This window comes from Protopterus annectens, chromosome 7.part0 (assembly GCF_019279795.1).
Source record: "Protopterus annectens isolate FY-2018-M chromosome 7.part0, PAN1.0, whole genome shotgun sequence".
NCBI lineage: Eukaryota > Metazoa > Chordata > Ceratodontiformes > Protopteridae > Protopterus > Protopterus annectens.
The window spans coordinates 433,707,341-433,729,424 of record NC_056739.1 but is presented as its reverse complement, the minus strand read 5'-3'; the positions used below and the strand labels follow the sequence as shown (position 1 = coordinate 433,729,424).

Below are 22,084 nucleotides of genomic sequence, written 5' to 3'. Positions count from 1 at the left end.
CCCCAGTCTCAACTCTCCTCTACACAGCCAACCTACTGCCCTTGGCCTGGCCTACATGCAAGTCTAAGGGTTTCCTACTAGGGCCCTCCTTGATGATCACAGGAGCACTACTGTATGTGGCAAAAGAATTCTGATGAGGGTACGTGCAGACGTCAGTTTTATACCCAGCGTTGGTTTATGGCCCTGGTAAGGGACATCACATGTACCCTCCTGCTACAAGGACTTTGGTATACTGGCTGGACTGTGGCGCTGCAGGCAGCAACTCCCTACTGTTATGAATACTGCAGCATGGAAGAGAAGGACATCCTAAGGTTATGTCAAGTTCTTACACAACCATTCTTTCTCAAATGTTAGGTCTTGAATACAAGCAAAGAGAAAATTTTTAAGCTAATTACCAATCAGGAAAGCCTTCCAATGGCAGTCACCAACTCAGACAAGTTGGATCAGCACACTTGTGCCACAACAGTGCAGATAAACACCTTTTTAATGTAGAATAGCTGATTTGAAGCTCAAGTGTAACAAGACCACACAAACTACCTACAACTAACTGATACAATGTAATAAAGTGCTATTAAGTACTTAAAACAGCAGCAGGCAGTACAGTTTTTTTAACTGCCGAAGTACATTTACAGTATATGAGAGAAATGCAAAAAAAATTTAGAGCCCTTTTGTGTGTTTGCCAGCTGCAATAGACCCAAGTACGCACTTAACTGCCACTAGATGAATAATTAAAGTCATCCTGATGTAAAAGCATAGTAAAGGAGTGTCCAGAGTTAGATGCCACCACAAACAAAAGATATGAAATGCTACCGCAGTCAAAGATACAGATACAGCAGTGTACTTTTAAACAGCTTATAAAAATGTGATTATTCAATAAAAGTACTTCATTTTATATAAATGTGCCACGAGCTACTCAATTTTACAGATTTTATAAAGGCACTAAAAACAAGTTAAGTTGATGAATAAGCCCTCCAGCCAGTAAAACTGTGTGCAGAAATCTCAAGCGTTTCCTCAGTGTTTGCTAGAGTGTAAAAATTACTACTGTATCCAACAGCTAGATAATGAATTCAGATCAAGTGAATCAGTGGAACAGGCAATGAGAGGCAAAATGTACTTTTTCAATAAAAGCATAAGGAAAGGCAAAGCAAGATAACAGCAGTGTAGAAAGGGAGGAGCTTGTTGAGCTCAATTTGCAGTAGGAGCGGCAGCTTAAATGCACCAGGTTTAAAAAGCAGATGAACCAAAGGGAGGGTGGAAAAAAATAGCAGTGGCTCTCCAGCAGTGCTTTAGTTTATGCAGGTTTGAAATCTTTTCAGAAAGATAAAAAATAGAAATTCACTGTGTATTTAAGTATCACTCAGGAGACAATTTAACCAATGGAAAAAATGTGAAATGTGCAGCCTAGATAATTTTAAGTGTCTGTCGCATAGAACAAAAACACAAGGCTAAGCAGATTTCGTACAACAGAAAACAAAATGGAGCAGGTAAAACGGAAAGCAGCTCAGTCAGACAAAAAATATAGGATCCTGATGCAGTCCGTGTCATTGTTCATCACGGCTGGGTCTTTGATCCAACCACTGATTTGAACTGGCAACTGATGGACAGATCCAAGCTTTCACCTTGCTGTAGTATTTCCCCTGTGATGTCATTGCCAGCAACATTACTTGCTATTTCCCCCTTATTTTGCAAATATTCCTCCTTCGACTCTTAGTGTCCATCTCATCTCTTATAGAAATATCTTTATTATTCATTTCCTGATTGAGATTGCATCGTTCCAAAGCTTTTCCCTTTACAGATTTGCTTACACCTTGCACATCTGACAAACATCTGATGTACAGCGTCTGTAAGGTGTAAAGGTTTTGGTATGCTTGTCTGATGTTTGTCTATCCTCGACAGGATATTCCAAGACTAAAGAATATTGCAGCAGTGAGAAATAGGATATCTACTGTACTGTTACAGTCTTAAAAAAACTGTTTTGTTTCCTGTGTCTCTATCCAGACTCTGGAGCCAATCTACCTTTCCCTCTAAGTTGTCATATTCTGTTCCTTGTTCTCTTTTTTGGATAAAGTTGTATATATTTTAGGTGTTGGCATACTCTGATTTGGAGATACAGCAGCAGCTGGGAGACAGGAGTGTGGTAGAACTTAAGCTTGTGAGGATTTTGTTGCCATCACTCAGTGATGGTCAGCAGTCCTGATGATCTAGTGTCTGTATAGAAATTAGAGGAAATCCAACATTCTGTTAAGTACCTAATTTTATTTTATCGATATGTATAAGGTGGTTGTGTTTGTTTGAAAAGCTGTTGGGGGGGCAGGCAACTTTTTTATTTCTATGCAGTTAAATTGTGGCAAAAAGTGAAGTCACACAGCCCAGGTTTCTTTCTGACTATGTTAAGCATTACTACCACAAAAGCAACAAAGATTTGCTTACCAAATATAAGGTACATTTTACAGGACCAGTGCCTGTCTCAAGCTCTCCTTTTAAACACATATTTGGGAGACTTTGACTTTGCACACATTTCCAAGACATTGTAATTTAGTTTAGATGTGTGACCTCTAGGTCTGGGGCTGCCTGTAGTTATCAGAGGTGTTCTGGCAATGCCACTTAAGAAGAGCTGGGGACTTTGTCCAGCTAGTTGATGTAGATGGACTGGATTTTTAAGCTAAAAAAGACTAAAAGGCACTTGGCATGATGATAAGCTCCTCTTGATCTTTGTATCACTTCAGTATATCCTCTCACCTTCACACATCCTTGGGTGTTGGAGCCTGGAGTGATTCTAAAGGGTTAAGTTGTGTGATGTATTTGTGCTAACTGTTCAATTCTCTAGCTGAGAATCGAACCGGACAGCGTCTTACTGTGAGGCGACAACGCTACCGCAGCACCACCGTTATTTGTTGTAGTTGTGGATTATTGCTGGCTTCTCATATATCCATGTGTGAGCGAGAGGTGAAGGCTGCCAGCACACTAGACTGAATACCAACTATGACCCTAGACCATCTTTATAGTGTCATGTCAACTAGCAGACATTACATCTATCAACTTTAACCTACTGGAATTGTGCTACTGTTCCAGATATTTATTTTTTAAGACACTTAAAAAAACTGAGAGCTGTTGCTGTATTCTTTTACCTAGTGAATTAAATGCAGCTGACTGTTAAGTAATGTTTAACCTACCAGCAATTGAAGTGATTACTGTATGTAGTATTATTGATGCTAACAGATACCTGTTCCTTTTGGAGAAATTTAAAAAATGTACTTTGAAAGTTGCATAATAAAAATATTTTCATACTTTCAAATATTACAAAGGTTTTCTTGGGGCATGTGCCAAGCAAAAGAATTTTGCCTTTTGGGTTGCACTGTACAGTGTACTGATGTTTCATTTGGTTACTCGATTATAAAAAGGTAAGCTGTTTAAGTAACCGAGGTCCTCTGAATCCTGGGTTATTTTTGTTTTTGACTTCAAAGTCAACAGTAGCATAACATGATAATTGTCAATACAGTGATGTATTATAGAGACATAGCTGAGGAGGGCAAAGGGGGCAACTGCCCTAGTTGCAAGGTGTGTTAAGGGTGTGATTGGGACATGCATGTTGAACTGGTACATTTCTGAATGCTGTTCCAGAAATTAATTTTAATACTGTTTTTTGTAGTTAGGGCCACAGTACTAGAGCACTTCAGCTCTTTGTGTACTGTATGAGTTGTAGCAAGCCGATTTGCTACAGTTTTAAAAGTGATAGTAGGACTCTTCATTTTTTTTTTACTTGTTAAGTTTATGCTCCTCTACTTAGAGATGAGTGAATGGAGAAACAGAATTTGCTAACCCTTGAGGTTAGGACCGTCAGCCAGATCAGAATGGAGCCCCCCCCCCCCCCACGTTTTGTTTGACTCGTCATCTTACAGTTGAGGGGCATCAGAATGGGGAATGGCACTGGTTCCTAACTGAGCCAGCCTCTGCTTTACAGTACTGTTTTGCCTGATTTGAACAGCCCTTTAAGAAATATAACAGTAGCCCATATGGGATGATCATCATTCCCACTGCTGTAGCCTTTAGCATATAAGGGTTGTCTTGCCCAAGACACAACAGCTGGCCAGCTTTAGGAAGCTGTGACTCCTTTCCACACTTACTGACACTCTTTTCTAATTGGTCAACCGTGGGGAGGGAAAATTAGCTGTCAGATTGGAATAAGGGGTGGCTTCTCCTTGGTCTTAAATTAGTGTTAGAAATGTTAACTTCTGCTCCATTTGAACCAGTTCATCAGGCTGGCTTAAGGTTTATGACATGTAAAACAGTGTTACTTCTCTGACATGCAAGAAGAGTCATCTGTCTTGCAAACTGTTAGGGTGAGTCAGCCTTCTCATTTTTCACAAAGATGGTGTCTTAAGAGCTGAACCTTAGTTTATGCCTTAAGTAGCATTATCCTGCGTCTCTTTCAGAGCCTAGAAATGAGAGAAAATAGTATTCTCCATACCTTGGGTGTCCATAGACAGCTTTGATATTTATTTTGACAGAAGAAAATCTTTCAGAACTTCTGGTAAGTTCGTTTCTTGTGACAGTGAGATAAAAAGACAACCTCAAGGGAGAAGCACTGGTGATGAGGCACTTTTCCAGTCCCTGTTTCCTGTCAGGCTCTTGCCTGACCAAGGTGTGTGGCATGACCTTCAGGAGATGAATTCTGCCCCGACATGTTCTTGAGCCAGAATAGGTCATCCACTGTGCAGATCATGGATGCATGTGTTAAGCCTGTCAACTGCTTTCAACGCAGACATGGCGTCGATCCGTTTACCGAAACCATGCCGGTTCTGATTTTGCGTACATTATGCCGTCGGATCTCCGACTACCCAATCTACCAAAACGCCGAAAAAAACCCGACGCACTCGCTGGTTTGACGAAACCGCCCAGTTACTCTCAAAGCGAAACGAGAAAACTGTTCAGTACAACTGAACCTATTCCTACAACTGAGGCCCCTGCACTCACCCTTGATGACCATTCAGAAATTTCCCCCACTACGGTGGATTTGACTTATCGAACACATGCCTTGGATGTCTCTACCCAACGCATTTTTGCTGCTATAGGCCTCAACCATGTCAAGCTAAGGGCTTTGCCCAGGGCTGGATCCAGCAAGACTACTAAAACAGTGCCTCAGCCCCCCCAGAAAGAAGACTCTCTCTAGAGCTTCTCAGCTTACTTTGGGCAGAGATTTAATTTCTTTAAAAGAGAGACTCAATCTCAGCCAAGAGGGGCCTCTCAGCCCCAGAGAGATTCTGAATAGGCCCCTGAGCCACCAGCCTCTGATGATTCTGTGATTTGAATCTTACGAACTGACCAGCCAGAGGCTCCTTCCTCCAAATGAAGAGAACACACAGTGCTGACTCATCGTCCAGCTACTTCACCACGCCAAGAATTCTCCTTTGAGGAAACCCTTGCATGCCATCTCGTTCTCAGTTTAATCTGAACCTTACGATTTTTCAGCCTCGGCTAAAAGACTTAGGACCTTTCTGCACCAGGCACAGCACAGGCCCTTAGCGCCCTCCTTCTCTCTCTGTGGTGGATGATGCTTTCAATGATGTTTGCTCATCCAGATTCTTTACCCCAGCCCTGCCCAAGGACAGAGCCCACAGGCCAGGCTATATATCACCACCTTTACAAGGCCCCACTTGCAGACCCCGACTATGTCCCAGGGGGTCCAGGCAGTAGCCTCACTCTCAGAAGAAAAACCCTATTTCGCTAGAAGGAAACAAGGTCATTGGAAGAGATGGGGTAAAAATTCACACTTAGCAACTACTGATGCTAGAGAGGATAACTGTCATCAGTTTCAGATGGTACAAAACCACAATGCTTGATCAGTTAACTAAAAAAAAACCACTGATATGATGCTCTTGATAAAATAATGACAGAGATGGTAAATAACATACAACAGGTTAGCAACCATTCCTTGAAAACAACCATACTTGATACACTGGAGGCTTCATTTGGGTCGCCATGACATGCACAGTACAAGGCATGATGGGCTAAAGGAGGAACAAGCTTTACGGATCATGTTAAAGCTAAGTTGCTGGACTAACCCTATGGACAAGACAGAAGACACCCCCAGGTTTAGCCCAGCAGGTTATGAAGTTAAATGGAAGATGGACCAAAACAAAAATTTCAAAAAGAAAGAGAATAGGTTCAACCCCAAGGTTTACTTAGGAGAACTGGCCAGCAAAAGATTCCTTTCTACAAAACAACAAAGGCAGGAATAGACGCAGGAACTGAGGCAGAAACCAATCCAACCACGGGCGCACAGGGGCTGAAGTGGCAAGGTAACAGCCAAGTAACAGCTCACAGCCACTGCCACTACATCCAACATTTCCACAGTGACTTAACACATAATCCGCCTACCAGGGAACAAATAGCATTCCTCTTCAAGGAAAGTTAACCTTATTTTTCAAGAACTGGCACTACACAACAAAAGACAAGTGTTATTTACAAACCATAGATCAAGGTTGGTTTCACTTAGCAATGCCTTCAGCTGTGCCAATGCCAAACAACAGCAAGGATCAAACAGAGGCTCTCTACTCTCGAAGGAGTTAGAAAACATGCAAAGAGGCTGTGGAAAGAGTGCCAACAGCAGAGCAAATCCTTAACTCCAGACTGTTCTAGTTCAAGAAAGGTTTGCTGAGGAGAAGCCACCTCGAATTGTGTCACCTTAAATCTATGTCATTGTCCCAAAATTCTAAATGCTGACCAGGACAACTTCCCACAGGAGTCCCGAGGTCTTGGCTGGTAACTCTAGATCTCAAGGAGGCATGCCTGCACGTCCCCACGTCGACCAATCTGCAAGAGATACCTTGAACCATCTGCAGGATCAGTCACACTATCAATTCTCATCATTTGCCCTTTGGCTTATCTACTCGCCCAGAGTATAATTTACCCTTTGCTGGCATCAGTAATACATTACAGACCACAGGAATTCAAATTTACCCATACCTGAATGACCATTTGCTACAAGGGATAACAAAAAGCAAGCTGTCAACAACAAGCTTACAAAGGGTCATTTACTTGCTATTAGCACTGGGATACAGTCAATTTACAAAAGTCAAGGCTGATACCATCCCAATAAGGACAACAAAAGGCGACAATCTTTACTTCTAAAATAAAACAAATTCCTGACTACAGAAAAGCAAAAAAGAACTTCCAAAGGCTTTTCTTGGCACTGCATAAACTGAACAAGTTAGCAGCAAGAAAAGTTCTGAAGGCCTTAGGCTTCATGGCATTCATGGCAATCTTTATTCCATTGCCAGACTACACCCTAAAACTACGAAAACTACCTAAAATTTATGTGGTCCCCAACACAGACACAGTCACACAACAATCCCACCTAATTCCATGCTTGAAACAGCTCCAAGCATGGTTCTATCAGGCAGCCTCCGCTTCCCAGGCTAGGATGGGGCGCGGGTACCTGCAGAAACAGCACCATCACGGCAGGGAGCTTCAGACCTGGGATGGGGGCCGTCATGCTGGACAAGCGCGTTGCAAGGAACTGGGAATCAGGACCAACTTCACCTGCACATCAATCTAAAAAGAATGGCTGGCACGGCGGCTCAGTCATGTGGTTCAGGAAGTTTCTCCAGAGGGCCCAGGGATGATGGACCAGACAACACCACAGTCATGTGGTACCGGACCCAAACAAGCAGGCACAACATGGGCTATGCAGAAATACCTTGGAGCTGTGGACCCTGCTCCAGCCACAACATCCAGTTACAGGCACAATATGTACGGGAAGGACAATAGCTAGCCAGGACTTGAGCAGAACCGCCCGGATACGCACGGGAATGCCACAGACCGGACATCTTCAAGACCATCTCAAATCACCAATGCCACAGATTCGAAACAAGGATGTTCACTCGCTCAGATGGCTCAGAAACACCTGCACAAGGACATTCCACCCACTAGCATGGAGCCTCCACCTCTTGGAACTATTCAACTGGAAGGACCTACAATCAATGCATTCCCCACCTCTTCCCTTATTACTGAGTACAAGGAAGCCAAGACAAAACGTCCAAGGATAATCCTGATAGCTCAAACTGGCCAAGACAGCACTGGTATACACTACTGCCTTTGATGTCTGGATAGATACTGCAATAATACCCTGATGCCTTTGATGTTAGCGTTGAACCTGATACCTAAAAATACATCCAAACCTAAAAACGCATCAACTGACTGCATGGAACATCACATGGCAACAGCTAATCCACTGAGACCTTGTACAATAAGGAAGACATTGTTGGCAAACATAAAAGACCCCAACGTACAAAAGGAACTAACTTGGAAAATGGAAGTAATTGTCATTTGGAGTACGGGTTCAAAAAGTCTGAATCTGGCGAGATATACTTGTCAGGCCTGTATCTGGCCTCCATTCTGTAATCAGGCCTGTCCTTTCAGCAGATCAAGATACAACATACAACTATTTCAGCAGAATACTATCAGCTGATTTCCCTGTTTAGGGCACCCTTTGCTCGACAGCAAAACAGAGGAATTTGCTCAGTAAAACCTCCAAGGAACCCTGCATTACAAACTTCCCTTAAACTTTTGTGCTGAACCAAAGACACTAGCACCACTTTGAACCAGCAAACTGCTCAGACCTTGCACACCTGTCTTGGAAAACTGCTTTCCTACTGGCAACAGGCCTTAAAAACAGGGGTTTCAGACCTACAGGCCTACCAAGCGGTACAGCCCTTCTAACTACTTCCACCAAGATAAATTAAGGTGGAGGACTAATCACCATTGTATACTTAGGTGGTATCCAGAGTACCTTTAAACCAGGCCAGGTGGTATCCTACCTTCTTTCCCAACCCACAAAACAGAGGGAAGAATGCATCTGGATGTACGCAGACAGCTAAAATACTACAAAGACAGAACAAAAAGAGCAGACTATGTGACCAACTTTTGTAGCCTATGCAAAAGGGAGGAAGGAAAAGCTAGACTCAAACAGAATGGGAAAAAACAGGAAGAAAATTGCATACGATTTTCCAACTCAAATTCCTGGAAAACCGATTCCACAGAACATAAGACCTCATTCTACAAGGGCAGCAGCCAGCCGGTGGCAATTCACGAGTGGCAACCAAAGACATTATTGGCGGCTACTTGGACCTCCCGTGCATACATTGCCAAAGCATTATTATGCCTCTATATTCAGATTGACACTGCTTGCCACTGCTCCACTGCAAGGATCCTAAACCTCATAATCTTCAGGGCTCCTCCTCCCTAGTTGGCTATGGTTTTTCTACACAGTTGTTATGACTGCTTATGCATCCATGAGGACATAGTACAGTTTTGTACCTACCATAAATGTAGATGTCCGAACTGATAGCATCTGCAGTCAGGAAACTCCCTCCCTCTCTCCTCACAGTCTCCTCCTAGGGTGTTTGGTACTCCCCTGATAGCTAGCTCTTGAGAGCTATTTATGGGGTATTTGTTTGTATTGTTGTACATACATGCTCTTTGTGTTGTTTATTGTCCTCTATTTGGAAACAACATCATCTCCAAATTTTAGCCTATAAGGAAAACATGGCATCTGGGGCAAGAAACACTGAGAAGGGCTACGTCGGCTGATGCTTTTATGCCGAAGACCAACAGAGATGGCGATGGGGGAGTCGCGACATTGGCGAAAGCGGACCGGACTTTGGAATCCGGCCCGACTGCAGGCTGCTGACGCAACGACAGGACAACCCAGTTGTTATGACTGCAGATGCTATCCAGTTCGGACATCTACATTTATGGTAGGTACAAAACTGTACTTTCTAACAGTCTCTGAAGGGGAGGATGCTATCCTCACAGCTATTCAAGAGGAGGGTAAAGATGACCACATTCAAGTCACTGGTGTCCTGAACAGACGCAAGACACAAATCAAAAAAGTTGAGTTATTTTGTTCCAGCCACAGCTAACTGGTTCTCAGCAGCTAAGTCTTACTCAGGAGGTTTCTCATGTCTGTTCGAGAACTCATGGAATGCATGAAGTCAGGGCAGCGAACCTAAGATAAGCTACTGTCTTAGGGGTGCTTTCTGCCACAAAACTGGAGCTCCCTCCATAAAGGGTTTCAGACACTTCAGATTTTGAGGTAGAGGAACTGGTTTGTGTGTGTGTGTGTGTGTGTGTGTGTGTGTGTGTGTGTGTGTGTGTGTGTATGTATGTATGTATATATATATATATATATATATATATATATATATATATATATATATATATATATATATATATATATATATATATATATATATATATATATATATATATGTGTGTATGGAATATGGTAGGGACTTTTTTCATTCATCTCCTCCTAGACACCAGCAGACGACAGAGACTTGAATGTGGTCATTTTCACCCTCCTCTTGAACAGCTGTGTGGATAGGGTCCTTCCCTTAAGAGATTGTGAGAATAGGAATCCAAGGCCTACAGTGTGTCTATGGGACCAATGAATTGTTTTGGCTCAAGGATATTTCCTTTGGAGATTGCCTTTATAGGATAAAGAAAATCTTTAACTGAGAGGTCAATGAGTTATCCCAGGCCCATATTCGGTTCAGGCAATTTCTGGGCTTGATAGATCTAAGGCCTCTGTTCAGCACTTCAGTATTAGAAGTTCCGGATGATGCCTTTTTCTCAGTAACCTTGCAGTTTGATTCCCAGTCCCCTGCTCCTTGGAAGCCTTACTACTACTACTACAGGGCCTATGGTCTCTCACAAGCACTTGTGTAAAATCCTGTTGCTGATCCAGTAGTGGTTTCCATGGATTGCAGCAAGTGATCTGGTTTGGTTGTAGCCAGGAACCCAGTTAGCAGAGTAAGCTAATTGACCCGTTTTTAAAGATCTTCACCTTGGCTTCCTTGGCCACTAGGTTCCTTAACTTCTTGTCTCACTTGTTAGTTCTAGGAGTTCCTTACATGGGCAACTGTGACAGAAGGCTGAGGAGATGAAAGAGAAGGGCCTTGGGAAGGAGATGTTTGACCTGTGTAACATCACTTGTCAAGTTGCCAAGGCAGTTAATGAAATGTGAGTGTGATGCCATGGATGCATCATGCAGATCAGCTGATGTCCTTTTCTCATGTTGCAGTATTCTCACTAGTGGGGTCCTCTGCTCCAGGTGACCCGAATGTCCGGCTTCTATGCCAGAGCTTAAGCCTGGTTGCTGTCAGGTGCGTGGGATGTCACATGCAGGGCCATAAATGTGACGTCTGCATGCACAGACCTCAGAGCTTCTCTGCAGCAGTCAAACATCAGCTTGCTCATTTTGCTCTGCTCTTCAGAAGGCGATACAGATAAGTACCCTGTTGGGGAATCTTCTTTATTTCACTTAGGGTTAGTTTGCTGTTGCTCTCTTAAATAGCCAATGTTATCTAGAAAGGGAAAATGTAAGTGCGGTTGCCAAATTCCACACAAAGATTCCCATGAACTTTGTCATTTTTGCATAGGCTAGTCCCATGACAGTAGTACCCATAGTATTTGTCAGTCGTTTGTCAGCCCTTAAATTATTATTGGAAAGCCAATGACTCTGGCCTTAGACATGGAAACTGAACTGGCTGTCTAGGTGGAGCCACCTAAAAAGAAGGTCAAGGTTTCAAGGCCTGTTACTGCACCTCCGATGTCAGATGTCCCGCCAGCTACTGGTCTAGGGGCTAAGGGAAGTCCAGAAGAACTGGCGACATTGGTGGATACCTTGTTGGAAGCTGCTCTTTAATCTCCAGTTGGCACGTCTGCGGAGGTTACTGTGACGTCTGCTTCTGCCGATGTCGAGGGGGAATTGGGCTTGACTGGATGGCTGCTTTTGGTTTCAGATCGGGGCTCCTCTGCTACAGGCCTGCTGCCTGATCCTAGGCCTTCTTCCCACACAATTTCAAAGATGACTACTCTGAAGAGGAAACAAAAAACTAAGCATCTGTCAAACACAACCGAAGACCAGCCAGACTGGCAAACTTTTTCCCAATCCCTGGTTCAGGCCTTTATGGCCCTCAGGCCCACTGCCTCTCAGACGCCTGCTTTACCTACTCTTAGTCCTAGGCCAGCCTCAGCTACTTCCATCCCCCTAGCTCACACTCAGGAGGAAGATTCCTCTTCCTCTTCGGATGAATCTCTGACATACACCTCACAATTGGCATCTCCCCTGGAGTATTGCTCTCCTGGCAGTCTTCCTGGAAGGAGACTCCCCACCTGAAGATATTAGATTAAGGGAAACCGCCTAGATGAGGGCATACTTCAAGTGGGATGCCACTCAGATGACCGAGGTGCAAAAGAGATATTTTGAGCTCCTTCAGATAGTCTCAACTTCCTCTGCTAATTCCCCCTGTGATTCCAACTTACCTGGATGCATTTGCTTTAGCCTCCAAGACGCCTAAATCTCAGCCTCCAGCCCCTAAAAGGCCAGATAGGTTTAAGTTCCTGATGACAACAAGTACCTCATTAAGCCACCTGTGGCAGACCCAGCTGTCATTGCAGTGGCTCCTGATAAGCAATCCAGGAAGATTCCTTCCTTCTGCCATTGGACAAGGACAGCATAGTGGACAGACTGGGGAAAAAAGATTTATACTTCATCCACCCTGGCCTTTAGGGCCATTAACTACCAGACGCACATGATTAAATATGCCTTGGACCTAGTCTCATGGGCAACTTCATTACTGTCCTCTTTACCTGATTCACCTATCAAACTCCGGGTGGCCTCTAAACGCTACTTAGCAGCACAAGTTGATAGACATTCTATTAAATGAGGCTATGGTGCTGCTGTGGCTTCAGCCAGATCAGCTACCTCAGCCTCTGTACTGTGCAGGTATTCCTGTCTCAGACTACAACCCCTCTCTAATGTTTTCAAAAACAAGATCTTAGATGCCCCCCAGACAACAAATTCCTTTTTAGCAAGCAGTCTGCAGAACTCTTGAATAGCTTGCAGGAAAAAGCAAGGAACTTCAGGACTTCAAACACCTATTGGTCTTGCCGGTTCCAGAGTTCTGTAGGAACTACCCTGCTAATCCCACTTTTGTTAGGAAAGCACCTGCTCCTTCCTCTTCCTCTAAACACAGGATGGGGTCTTAAAAACCTTCGTCCCCCAGGACTGCCTCTTTCCAGTCCACCCCAAGGCAGCCTTTTCCAGACAGACCTAACAATGTGACTGCCTAAATCACCTTCCCCCCTCCACCTGCCTCTCTCACTTTGGCAACATATCACTTCAGACTACTGGGTCTTATCAGTAGTGGAAAAAGGGTACTTTATGATCTGGCAGGAAGAAAACTATCGAGGAATAGCCCTCCCTCCAAAAAAAATTGCTGCACTGGATGCCCCAGATCATCCAAGATTTACTATCATAAGGCACCATAGAAAGGGTTCCCACAGGCCAAGAGGGTCAAGGGTTTTACTCCAGTCTTTCTGGTCCTCAAAAAGGACAGCCCATAGAGACCTGTTCTGGACCTGTCCCTGTTAAACCCTTTCTTGCAGGCACCTTCCTTCTGCATGCTATTCCTTCAAACTCTTCTTTCCACTACTGCCACCCAGCTTTCATGGCCACTTTGGACCTGAAGAAGGCATACCTCCATATCCCCATCCACCTAGACTAAAGGAAATTTCTACGCTTTGCTCTGCCATCTTCACACTTTTAGTGCCTTGCCCTTTGGTTTATCTACAGCACCAAGGGTCTTCACAAAATGTCTAGCCCCAACAGTAGCTTACTGCCATACAAAGGACATACATGTTTACCCTTATTTGGACGACGACCTCATTCTAGCAGAAGGAAATATTCTCAAGACTCACCTACATTTCACTATGTCCCTTCTTCAGAGTCTCTGGTTTACTCTCAACCTAACAAAATCCTCCCTCACTCCTTCCCAAGACAAAACCTTCTTGGGATGCAGAATAAGGACAGACTTGATGAAGGCCTTCCTTCCTCAAGACAAAGTCTATTCCCTGAACCGTTTCTTCCAGGAGTTGCTTGTCAACCACATCTCTGCCAGGCAATTCCTCTTGTCTTCTAGACTTCATGGCAGCTACTCTTCGTATGTTGCCGGTTGCACATGAAGTTCCAGTCATACTTGAAAAATGTCTGGTCCCAACACAATCCCCCCCTTGAATTTCAGGTGCCTTTCCTACCCTGCCTGAAGAAAGAGTTGAGGTGATAGATACTACAAATAAGCCAGAACACAGGCCTTCCTCTGCAACCCACCAAACCAGTGTAAATCATGCGCATGGATGTCTTGGATCTAGGGTGGGGGGCCACTATGAATGGTCTGAGGGTACAGGCTCAGTGGAAGCCCACCCTCCAGAGAAAACATATCAATGTAAGGGAAATGACTGCTCTCCTCTTAGCTCTCAAGACCTTCATTCCTCCCTCTAATACAACCAGGTCCCCTTCAAATCTTCACAGACAACCACTGTCATGTGGTACATCAACACACAGGGGGGATCAGATCCTACTTAGTGTGCAGGCTAGCAATACAGGCATGGGAGTTGGCCACCCAGTGCAGTGTCGCACTGCAGACAGTCTGCATCTCATCTCAGGACACTCATCAGGCAGATGCCCTCAGCAGATCATTTCCTCAACGTTACAAATGGATGTTACACAGATGTTTTGCTAGACATTGTCCACCGATGGGATACCCCACAAATAGATCTGTTTGCATCCTCTCAGAGCAGACCACTTCAGCTATTCTGCTAGAGTCCCCTCACCACTAACTTGGAAAGTGGATGCCCTTTCAATTTCTTGGAAGGGGCTGTTCCTTTATGCCTTTTCCCCCCTTCCCACTCATTCAGAAGGTCCTACTAAAGACCCAGAAAGACAAACCAAAAATCTTGCTGGTGATCCCCTGTTGGCCAAGGCAGCACTGGTTCCCCCTTCTATCTCTTGTTAAGGGCAATCGCCAGAAGTTGCATCACAAGGTAGACCTGCTTACACAATAGAAGGGATCCCACATTCATCCTCATCTGAAAACCATCAGCCTACCCTGTGAGTGAAAAACTTCTGATCCCTTTCAGACACCTCTGTTCTGAGGACATATTACGTCTTGCAGGAGGCCAGGAAACTCACTACCAGGAGATCCTAAGATGCAAAATGGAAAAAGTTTTCCAGTTGGTGTCTACAAAGGCAACGCGACCCCTTCCAAGCAGAGGTTCCTCTAGTCATAGCCTGTGTGTGTGTGTGAGCTCTTAAATGAGAACTTTCATACTCGAGTGAAAGTCCATTTATCAGCCATTTCAGCCTGCTTTACCTATTGATCCACCCCTATTGTCTAGATTGGAGGTGAAACTTTTCCTTGAGGGAGTTCTCCACATCAGACCATCAAAAAAACTCTCCCCTCCTCGGGATCTGAACTATGTACTGGAGAAACTTACCAAGGGCCCCTTCAAACCAGCAGCTTCTTCCTCTTTAAAGATGTGTACCTGGAAGACTGTCTCGTTAGTAGCCCTTACTTCAGCTAGGAGGGTCTCTGAGCTGCAAGCACTCATGACCACCCCACCCTACACTATCTTCCACAAGGACAGGGTAACTCTTCGTACCAATCCCTCTATGCCCAAAGTTGTCAATGTACCGTCCTTCAACCAATCTATCCAGTTACCCACCTTTTTTCCAACACCACAGAGTGACAGTGAGAGGTTGTTCCACTCCCTTGATGTTCACAGGCAACTCAGGTTTTATCTGGACAAGACCAATCAACTCTTTGTATCTTTTCACCCCAGGGCCCAGGGGAAAGCTGTATCCAAACAGACAATATCCTCCTGGATATGCAAAACCATTTCCTTCTGTTACTCTTTCCATGATAAAGATTTACACACACTGTTAAAGCACATTCTACTAGAGCAGTGACCTCTTTAGGGGCTTTCCTGAAAGATCTGGATACGGCTGCTGTCCTAGAGGCAGCCACTCTGTACATATTTTCAAGCATTATAAATTGGACAGCATCTCCAGAGCCAGGGCAGGATTTGCAAGAGCCATCCTCCATGGTTTTCTGGAGACTGCTACCTCTTCCTCAACTCTTTGACCTGCTAGAGCTGTGGTACACTCCCACTAGTGAGAATACTGCAACATGATATTAGGAGGACATGATTAGTTGTGTAAAATCTTACCATAACCAAAGATGTCCTCCTTCCATGTTGCAGTATTCCTTCCCTCCCTCCTACCCCCCTTTAGGACCTTTTCCCAGCCTGGATGGCATCATTCCTGTTTGTCTGACTGAGCAGTCAGTTCTGAGGTCTGTGTGTGCAGACGTCACATTTATGGCCCATGGTTTATGACCCTGCATGTGACATCCCATGTACCTGACCGCAACCAGGCTTAAGCTTTGGCATAGGAGACAGACGTTCGGGTCGCCTGAGGCGGAGGATCCCACTAGTGAATACTGCAACATGGATGAGAACACCACCTATGGTTATGGTAAGATTTTACACAACTAATCTTTGCAGATTGGTTGTTGGTGTTTTTTCTTGGTTGAGGTCTCAGATCCTTCCAGAGCACTTAATGTCAGAGCTGCAGGATGCTCCTCTGTACAAAGAGGTTTTCTTTAGATCCCCTGCAGAGAAGGTGCTTAAGAATCTGCAGAATGAGAAAGCTATGAAGTCTGTCTAGCACTTTTTTCATTCATCTCTTCTTGAGTTTGTCAAACTACCCAAGTAAAAGCCAGCATTGTCCTCTTAAACAAGGTAGAGAGAGGACAAAAAGGTAACTGCAGGTCAGCCAAAAAGTGCCATACTGACAGCAAAGGCAGAACTGGGGTCCCCCAGAGCCCTGATATCCAAAAGGAACAGCTGTGATTCTAAAGAGCACTTCTCATCCTCCTCCAGAAACCTTACCTAACCATCCTCTTACCATCGGTCGCGTATTTAGTAAGGTACTTGGAGGCAGAGTAGGGGAAGTCATTACTCAGCACAGTGGGTACTCCAGCTTATAAAACTGGATGCAGACTACAGTTTAAAAGAGGACCAAACTGCGTGGACATTTAAACTGTTAGTAGCAGCATCTAATATCCCTGCATATAGAAAGCTTCAATGCAGAGGAAGCCATAGATAGGAGTGTGTGTACTGGCAAAAGGAAAAGGGTCCTGGAGATGCATACTGGTTGTTAAGATTAAAATTAGAGGCTGATTGTACAAAGTCTGCTGCCCGTGATCTTCTCACAAGTCCTTATGATCTTGTGGATGTCTGCACATCCATATAGCAAAGGACAGGCAGTTCCTAAGTTTCGAGGCATGGGTCTCGCATTGCCAGTTCACATCCATGGTCATTGATTTGTCTGCTGCACCTTTGGTGTTCAAAGTACCTGGCACTAGTCTTTTTGCAAGACAAAGGGTGTTCATTTATCCATACCTGATGATTGCTTCATCCAGCCAGTTATCTGCAGAAGATAGGGCTTTAAAGAACACCATGACCTGCTTCTTGGATGCGAGTCTGTTTTTGAGCCTCCAAAAGTGTCTGTTATAGGCAGCAAGGCAAACACCTGCCTTGGAAATTTTCTTGATTTAAACTAACAGTTTACTAATCCCAGATGGGATGCTGTGCCTAACACAGGATTTTGACAAGATGGTCAGGTGCACAAAGCATTTTTTGTAGAGCCAGAGTGCATGACTTGCTGTACACAAGACTACACACACAAATTGCAGGGGAATCTCAGAAGCAGGTTTTGCTAGTAAGCACATTCTCAGCAGTCCAGCATTCCCCTATTGCTGTGCTTCAGCAAATACCTGGCCTGGTGGATTGGACATTTGTGCGAACCAGAGGTGTCCCCTTAACAGTGGAACCAGTATTTCTGAATTTCACAATGCATTCCTTGGACTTTGCTTGAGGAGACAGTGTGGGAAATCTTAGTGCAGAGGATTTTGTGTGTCAGAAAAAACGCAAATATCAAGGAAGTGGTGACAGTCATTCTAGGCAGCAGAACATTCAAACATATGTCAGAAGACATCTCTAGATGTACACAGACAGCTCAGATTCTATCTGGATAGGACTAAATCTTTTAGAAAAATTGACCAATTGCTAGTCAGCTTAGCAGCAGGGGCAAGGCCATATCCAAACAATAAATATCCAAATGAATAGGACACTGCATCCATTTCTGCTACAAACAGTATGGGAAACCGCCCCCAAAGGGGGTCAGGACGCATTCTACCAGGGCAACCTCCATCTCTGCAGCTTCTGGAGGCTGCAACATTGTCTTCTGTTCTTACCTTCACTAAGCATTACCACCTGCCTATCTTCTCCAAATCCAGGATGGGCTTTGCCACTGTAATCTTGCAGGGCTTCCTAGCCAGTCCCCAGTCTTCTTGACTGCCTCCTCCCTTTTCTTCATCTTTGGGAATCAACCCAAGTGTGATGACTGCAACAGTGAAACACGAAGAACATAGTGCAGTTGTGTACACTTAAATAAATGTAGATGTTAGAGTGTATTCACTATTGCAGTCCTGGTTTCCCACCCTCCACCCCCTTGTCTATTTCTCTCTCTCTCTCTTCCATTCACCTTAAAGGGAATTGTTGGTATTTACTTTCTACTGGTGGTGTTCGTCCACCATAACCTAGCTCCCTATTTGGGGGCTCCTGACAGTTGGGGCAAGAAAAACTGATGTAATGGCGTCGGCTGCCTGATTTTATACCACTGATGACCCAATGTCAGTCCTGGAGCGACAGCAACTGATGCAGAAATATTCAGCCTCAGGTATTCGAGCCAAATGAAGGCTACCCCCTTGCAGGATAACCCAAGTGTGATGACTGTAGCAGTGAATGCACTCGAACGTCTACATTTATGGTAAGTGTACACAACTGTACTTTCTGTATATTTATTTGGCAAGTGTATAATAAAAGTGTTTGTATGGAAATTAAATGAAACGATGTGCTGCGGTACAAGCAGTGGCGCAGTAAATGAAAGGCAACACCAAAAATTGCATTGTGATAAGGTGTCTTAATGACACACTGAGCTTAGCTTTGGGTTCATTTGATATCGGCACTAATTTTTGTAAACATTTTAATGCGTAAGTTAGTTATCTCAGTTCTGTGTTGTGCAATTTTTACTTTGGTTTACCTTTTTCTGATAGTTCTAGCTGTAACCCAAAAAGCTTTGGGTGTATTCCAGCTCATTGTATAAAATACTTTTGCACAGTGGGGAGTGTTACCGTCTTGTCTATCTTCAAATACCATACCTTGTCTTTGGAAGGAAGCCATTGTCAAACTCATAGCTGAAGTACTTGAACCATACAGTGAAAGATTTAACTCATCTTGGTTCCTCCTTGCCTAGGCAAGCTATTGGAAAAGCTTTTATACCAACTTAAGTATTTCAAACTGTACAGAATTTTATCACCCCATCATGGAATCCTTTCTAAATGTGCAGTGACAGCCCTGTACATACTGGTTCTTAATGCAGAAAAAAGCTTACTTATGGAGTAGTCTTCATTGACCCGACTAAAGCCTTTGACCTTGTTGATCACAGCTTTGTCAACTCGACTCTCCTTTTGTGGATTAGTCAGTGCTTCCTTTCTTGGTTCACAAACTTCAAGCACCAGCATTTCAAGGTCCAGATAGGTTCCAGCAGCTCTCCCTTTACATCTCTTCAAGGGGGGGTTCCTTAAGGTTCAATCTTGTACACATAATTCTTGTTTGTCAGCAGCTTTCCTAAACCTCTCCAACATGCCAGTATAGTTAACTGTGCAGATGGCATGGGCCTCCACAGAGGATACAGTATGGAGCTGTGTTAAGAATGGTCTCAAGGGAGACTTTCAACACCTGTCCAGCTGGTTGTCTAGCAGCAAACACCCTTAATGCAAAGAAAACTAAACTGATGCCCTTCGGTACCAAACAGACATTTAATGGTCACAGATCAATGGAACATAATGTTAAAGTAGCCAAGAACCTTTAGATGCCAAACCCAGTTTCACATACATTGATGTTTGAAAGCTTAGGCAGTGGTCTAACCAATCTGATATCACCTCAGTATGGACCAACATTAATTCAGAAGTCTCTTGGGCGTGTAAAATATTCCACTTTTTCTCCCTTTAAAGGTAGAGCAATTGTAGGGAAAGCAGTTCTCCAGGCCTAAATCAAATCCAGTCTCCCTATTGTGGCTCACGTCTCCAGAATGAGCCTAATTTCCTACAGGTTCTCTGGCAACATTTGAAGGCTTCGTCTCACTTGCATCTGAAAACACCATTGTTCTGTACTTAGTAAAGCAAATTGGCTTCCAGCAGAACAATCCTTCTAGCATAGGTTTACATGCTGCTGCTGTACTTAAAACACCTTCCTGCATTTTGCCAGTTAACTCCTAATCCCACCATGCCTGATTGGATTCATTTCTAATGATGATTTATCAGTTAACACTCCAAATAAGCACAGTACAAACCACTGATTGACTGTGTTAGTCCCACTCACTTGAGAGTTGCTGTTAAATTATGGTATTCCCTTTCCCTACAGTAATTCAGAGGTCATTTAATAGAAATTATTCCTACAAGAAGCCAAATACAAATGCTTCCTGATAGGAATGTTTGCCTGATCTGTGAAACCCACCTCATCCTGGCTACTATTTTCTCCTTCATATCTCATTGATTTTTTGTCCACCTTATACTTAATCGCATTCTACCCTCCTTTAGTGTATTAATTTTTTTCTCTTAACTGTACATACTGAATATATTATTTAAATAGCATATTAAACTATGCTGGTATTTCACTACAGAAATGCCTGTCTGGTAGTAGGGTTGTTGTTTGTCTTGGATTGAGGTTCTTCAATTCTAATACATGTCCTCTTTGCTTTTTGGGCAGAGCTTGGAAGTGGTGCACAGTTGTCAATTCCCACTCTAATTAAATGGAATTAAACTAAATGGAATTCATTGTTTGCATTTTAATCACAAGAGAAAGTCTGATTAGTATAGTACTTTTATTGTTTCTAGAGATTATTCCAAAAAATTAGTTTTGAGGAAAAACATTCTTAAAATTTGTTCCTATTGTAACTTGATTGAAGGAATGCAGAGATGGATAATTCTTGTGAAGGATTTCTGCCATTTTAATTGATTGATCACATTTCCATTGCTTCTGTGCTGATACCTTGCATATATACCATTGCAAGGTTGTGAAGAAGTTGGTAATATGCCATCATTGAAACAATCAGTCAGAAGTTTAATTTCTTATAGTTGACTATTTCTATAGGGAACAGCAAAGTGCAGTTGAACTTTTGAGTTCTTGTCATGAATGTTTGCTTACAGTTGACGTGTAGTGCCATGTTTATTTTCCACTTGAATATGGTGCAGAATAATTAACTTTTCTTGTTCAGCCTTGGACTGAATATCAACACCAACAGATGCAGCTGTTAATGTTCGTAGTCTGGCAGCTAGAATAGAGTGCAGATCTGTGTGCTTTAGTTCCGTCTTGCATAGGGTTTGATTCCCCCCCCCCCAGCCTTCATATGATTACTGTGCAAACTTGAGCATTGCTTCCTTGTCTCCCTTGAAAAGGGATTGTATGTCCAGTCAGTAAATGGGTTTCATTATTGTCATTAGATCTTTATATTGTTCCATGTATCTGGGATATTATTTTTAACCGTCTGCATTTGATTTTTTTCACTTAGGTTTTCTCCAGAGCAAATGAACATGAGCCATGTGGATGGTGGTTAGCAAGAGTCCGCATGATGAAAGGCGATGTAAGTTGAAATGAAGCAGCAATTCTTTTTGTTAAATTCTTGTGCATATGTTAAATTGTGTAATGATTATACATTAATTTGACTGTTTGTTTTTGCTATTTATAAGTACTTTATGCCCTAACCAGTGGAGGCCACAGCTGCCTTTGTTTCATCTGGCTTAGTTTTTCTTTATCCCTATTCTTGTGGGTCTACTCTGTCTAGTGTATGCTTGTGCCACCTGCACCTTTGTTAATGTACTCTGCTTCAAGCACCAGGTCTTTCTCACGGTATTCACCTCCTTATGGTCGCTGTAAGAAAAAAAGGCCTAAACGTTTCAGGTTTTAGGGTGTCTGCATGGCCCTCAAATATCAGACAATCACCATGCATATTGTTTGTCTCCTTTGTTTCAGACTTTTGTACAACCACCTCACTGGTTGCTGGTGCCAGTAGTTCAGTAGCACCACTTGATGTCACCTTTTTAAAGCTTTATTT

At 43.5% G+C, this 22,084-nt stretch overlaps 1 protein-coding gene across 1 annotated transcript in view; it reads left to right on the top strand.

Moving 5' to 3' along the window:
- Positions 1–22,084, top strand: part of FXR2 (FMR1 autosomal homolog 2) — a 1,381,282-nt gene that overhangs the window by 108,046 nt on the left and 1,251,152 nt on the right. Inside the window, exon 4 of the mRNA XM_044076212.1 lies at positions 21,542–21,613. Within this exon, the coding sequence (XP_043932147.1) occupies positions 21,542–21,613 (72 nt within the window). The remainder of the gene's footprint in view (positions 1–21,541; positions 21,614–22,084) is intronic.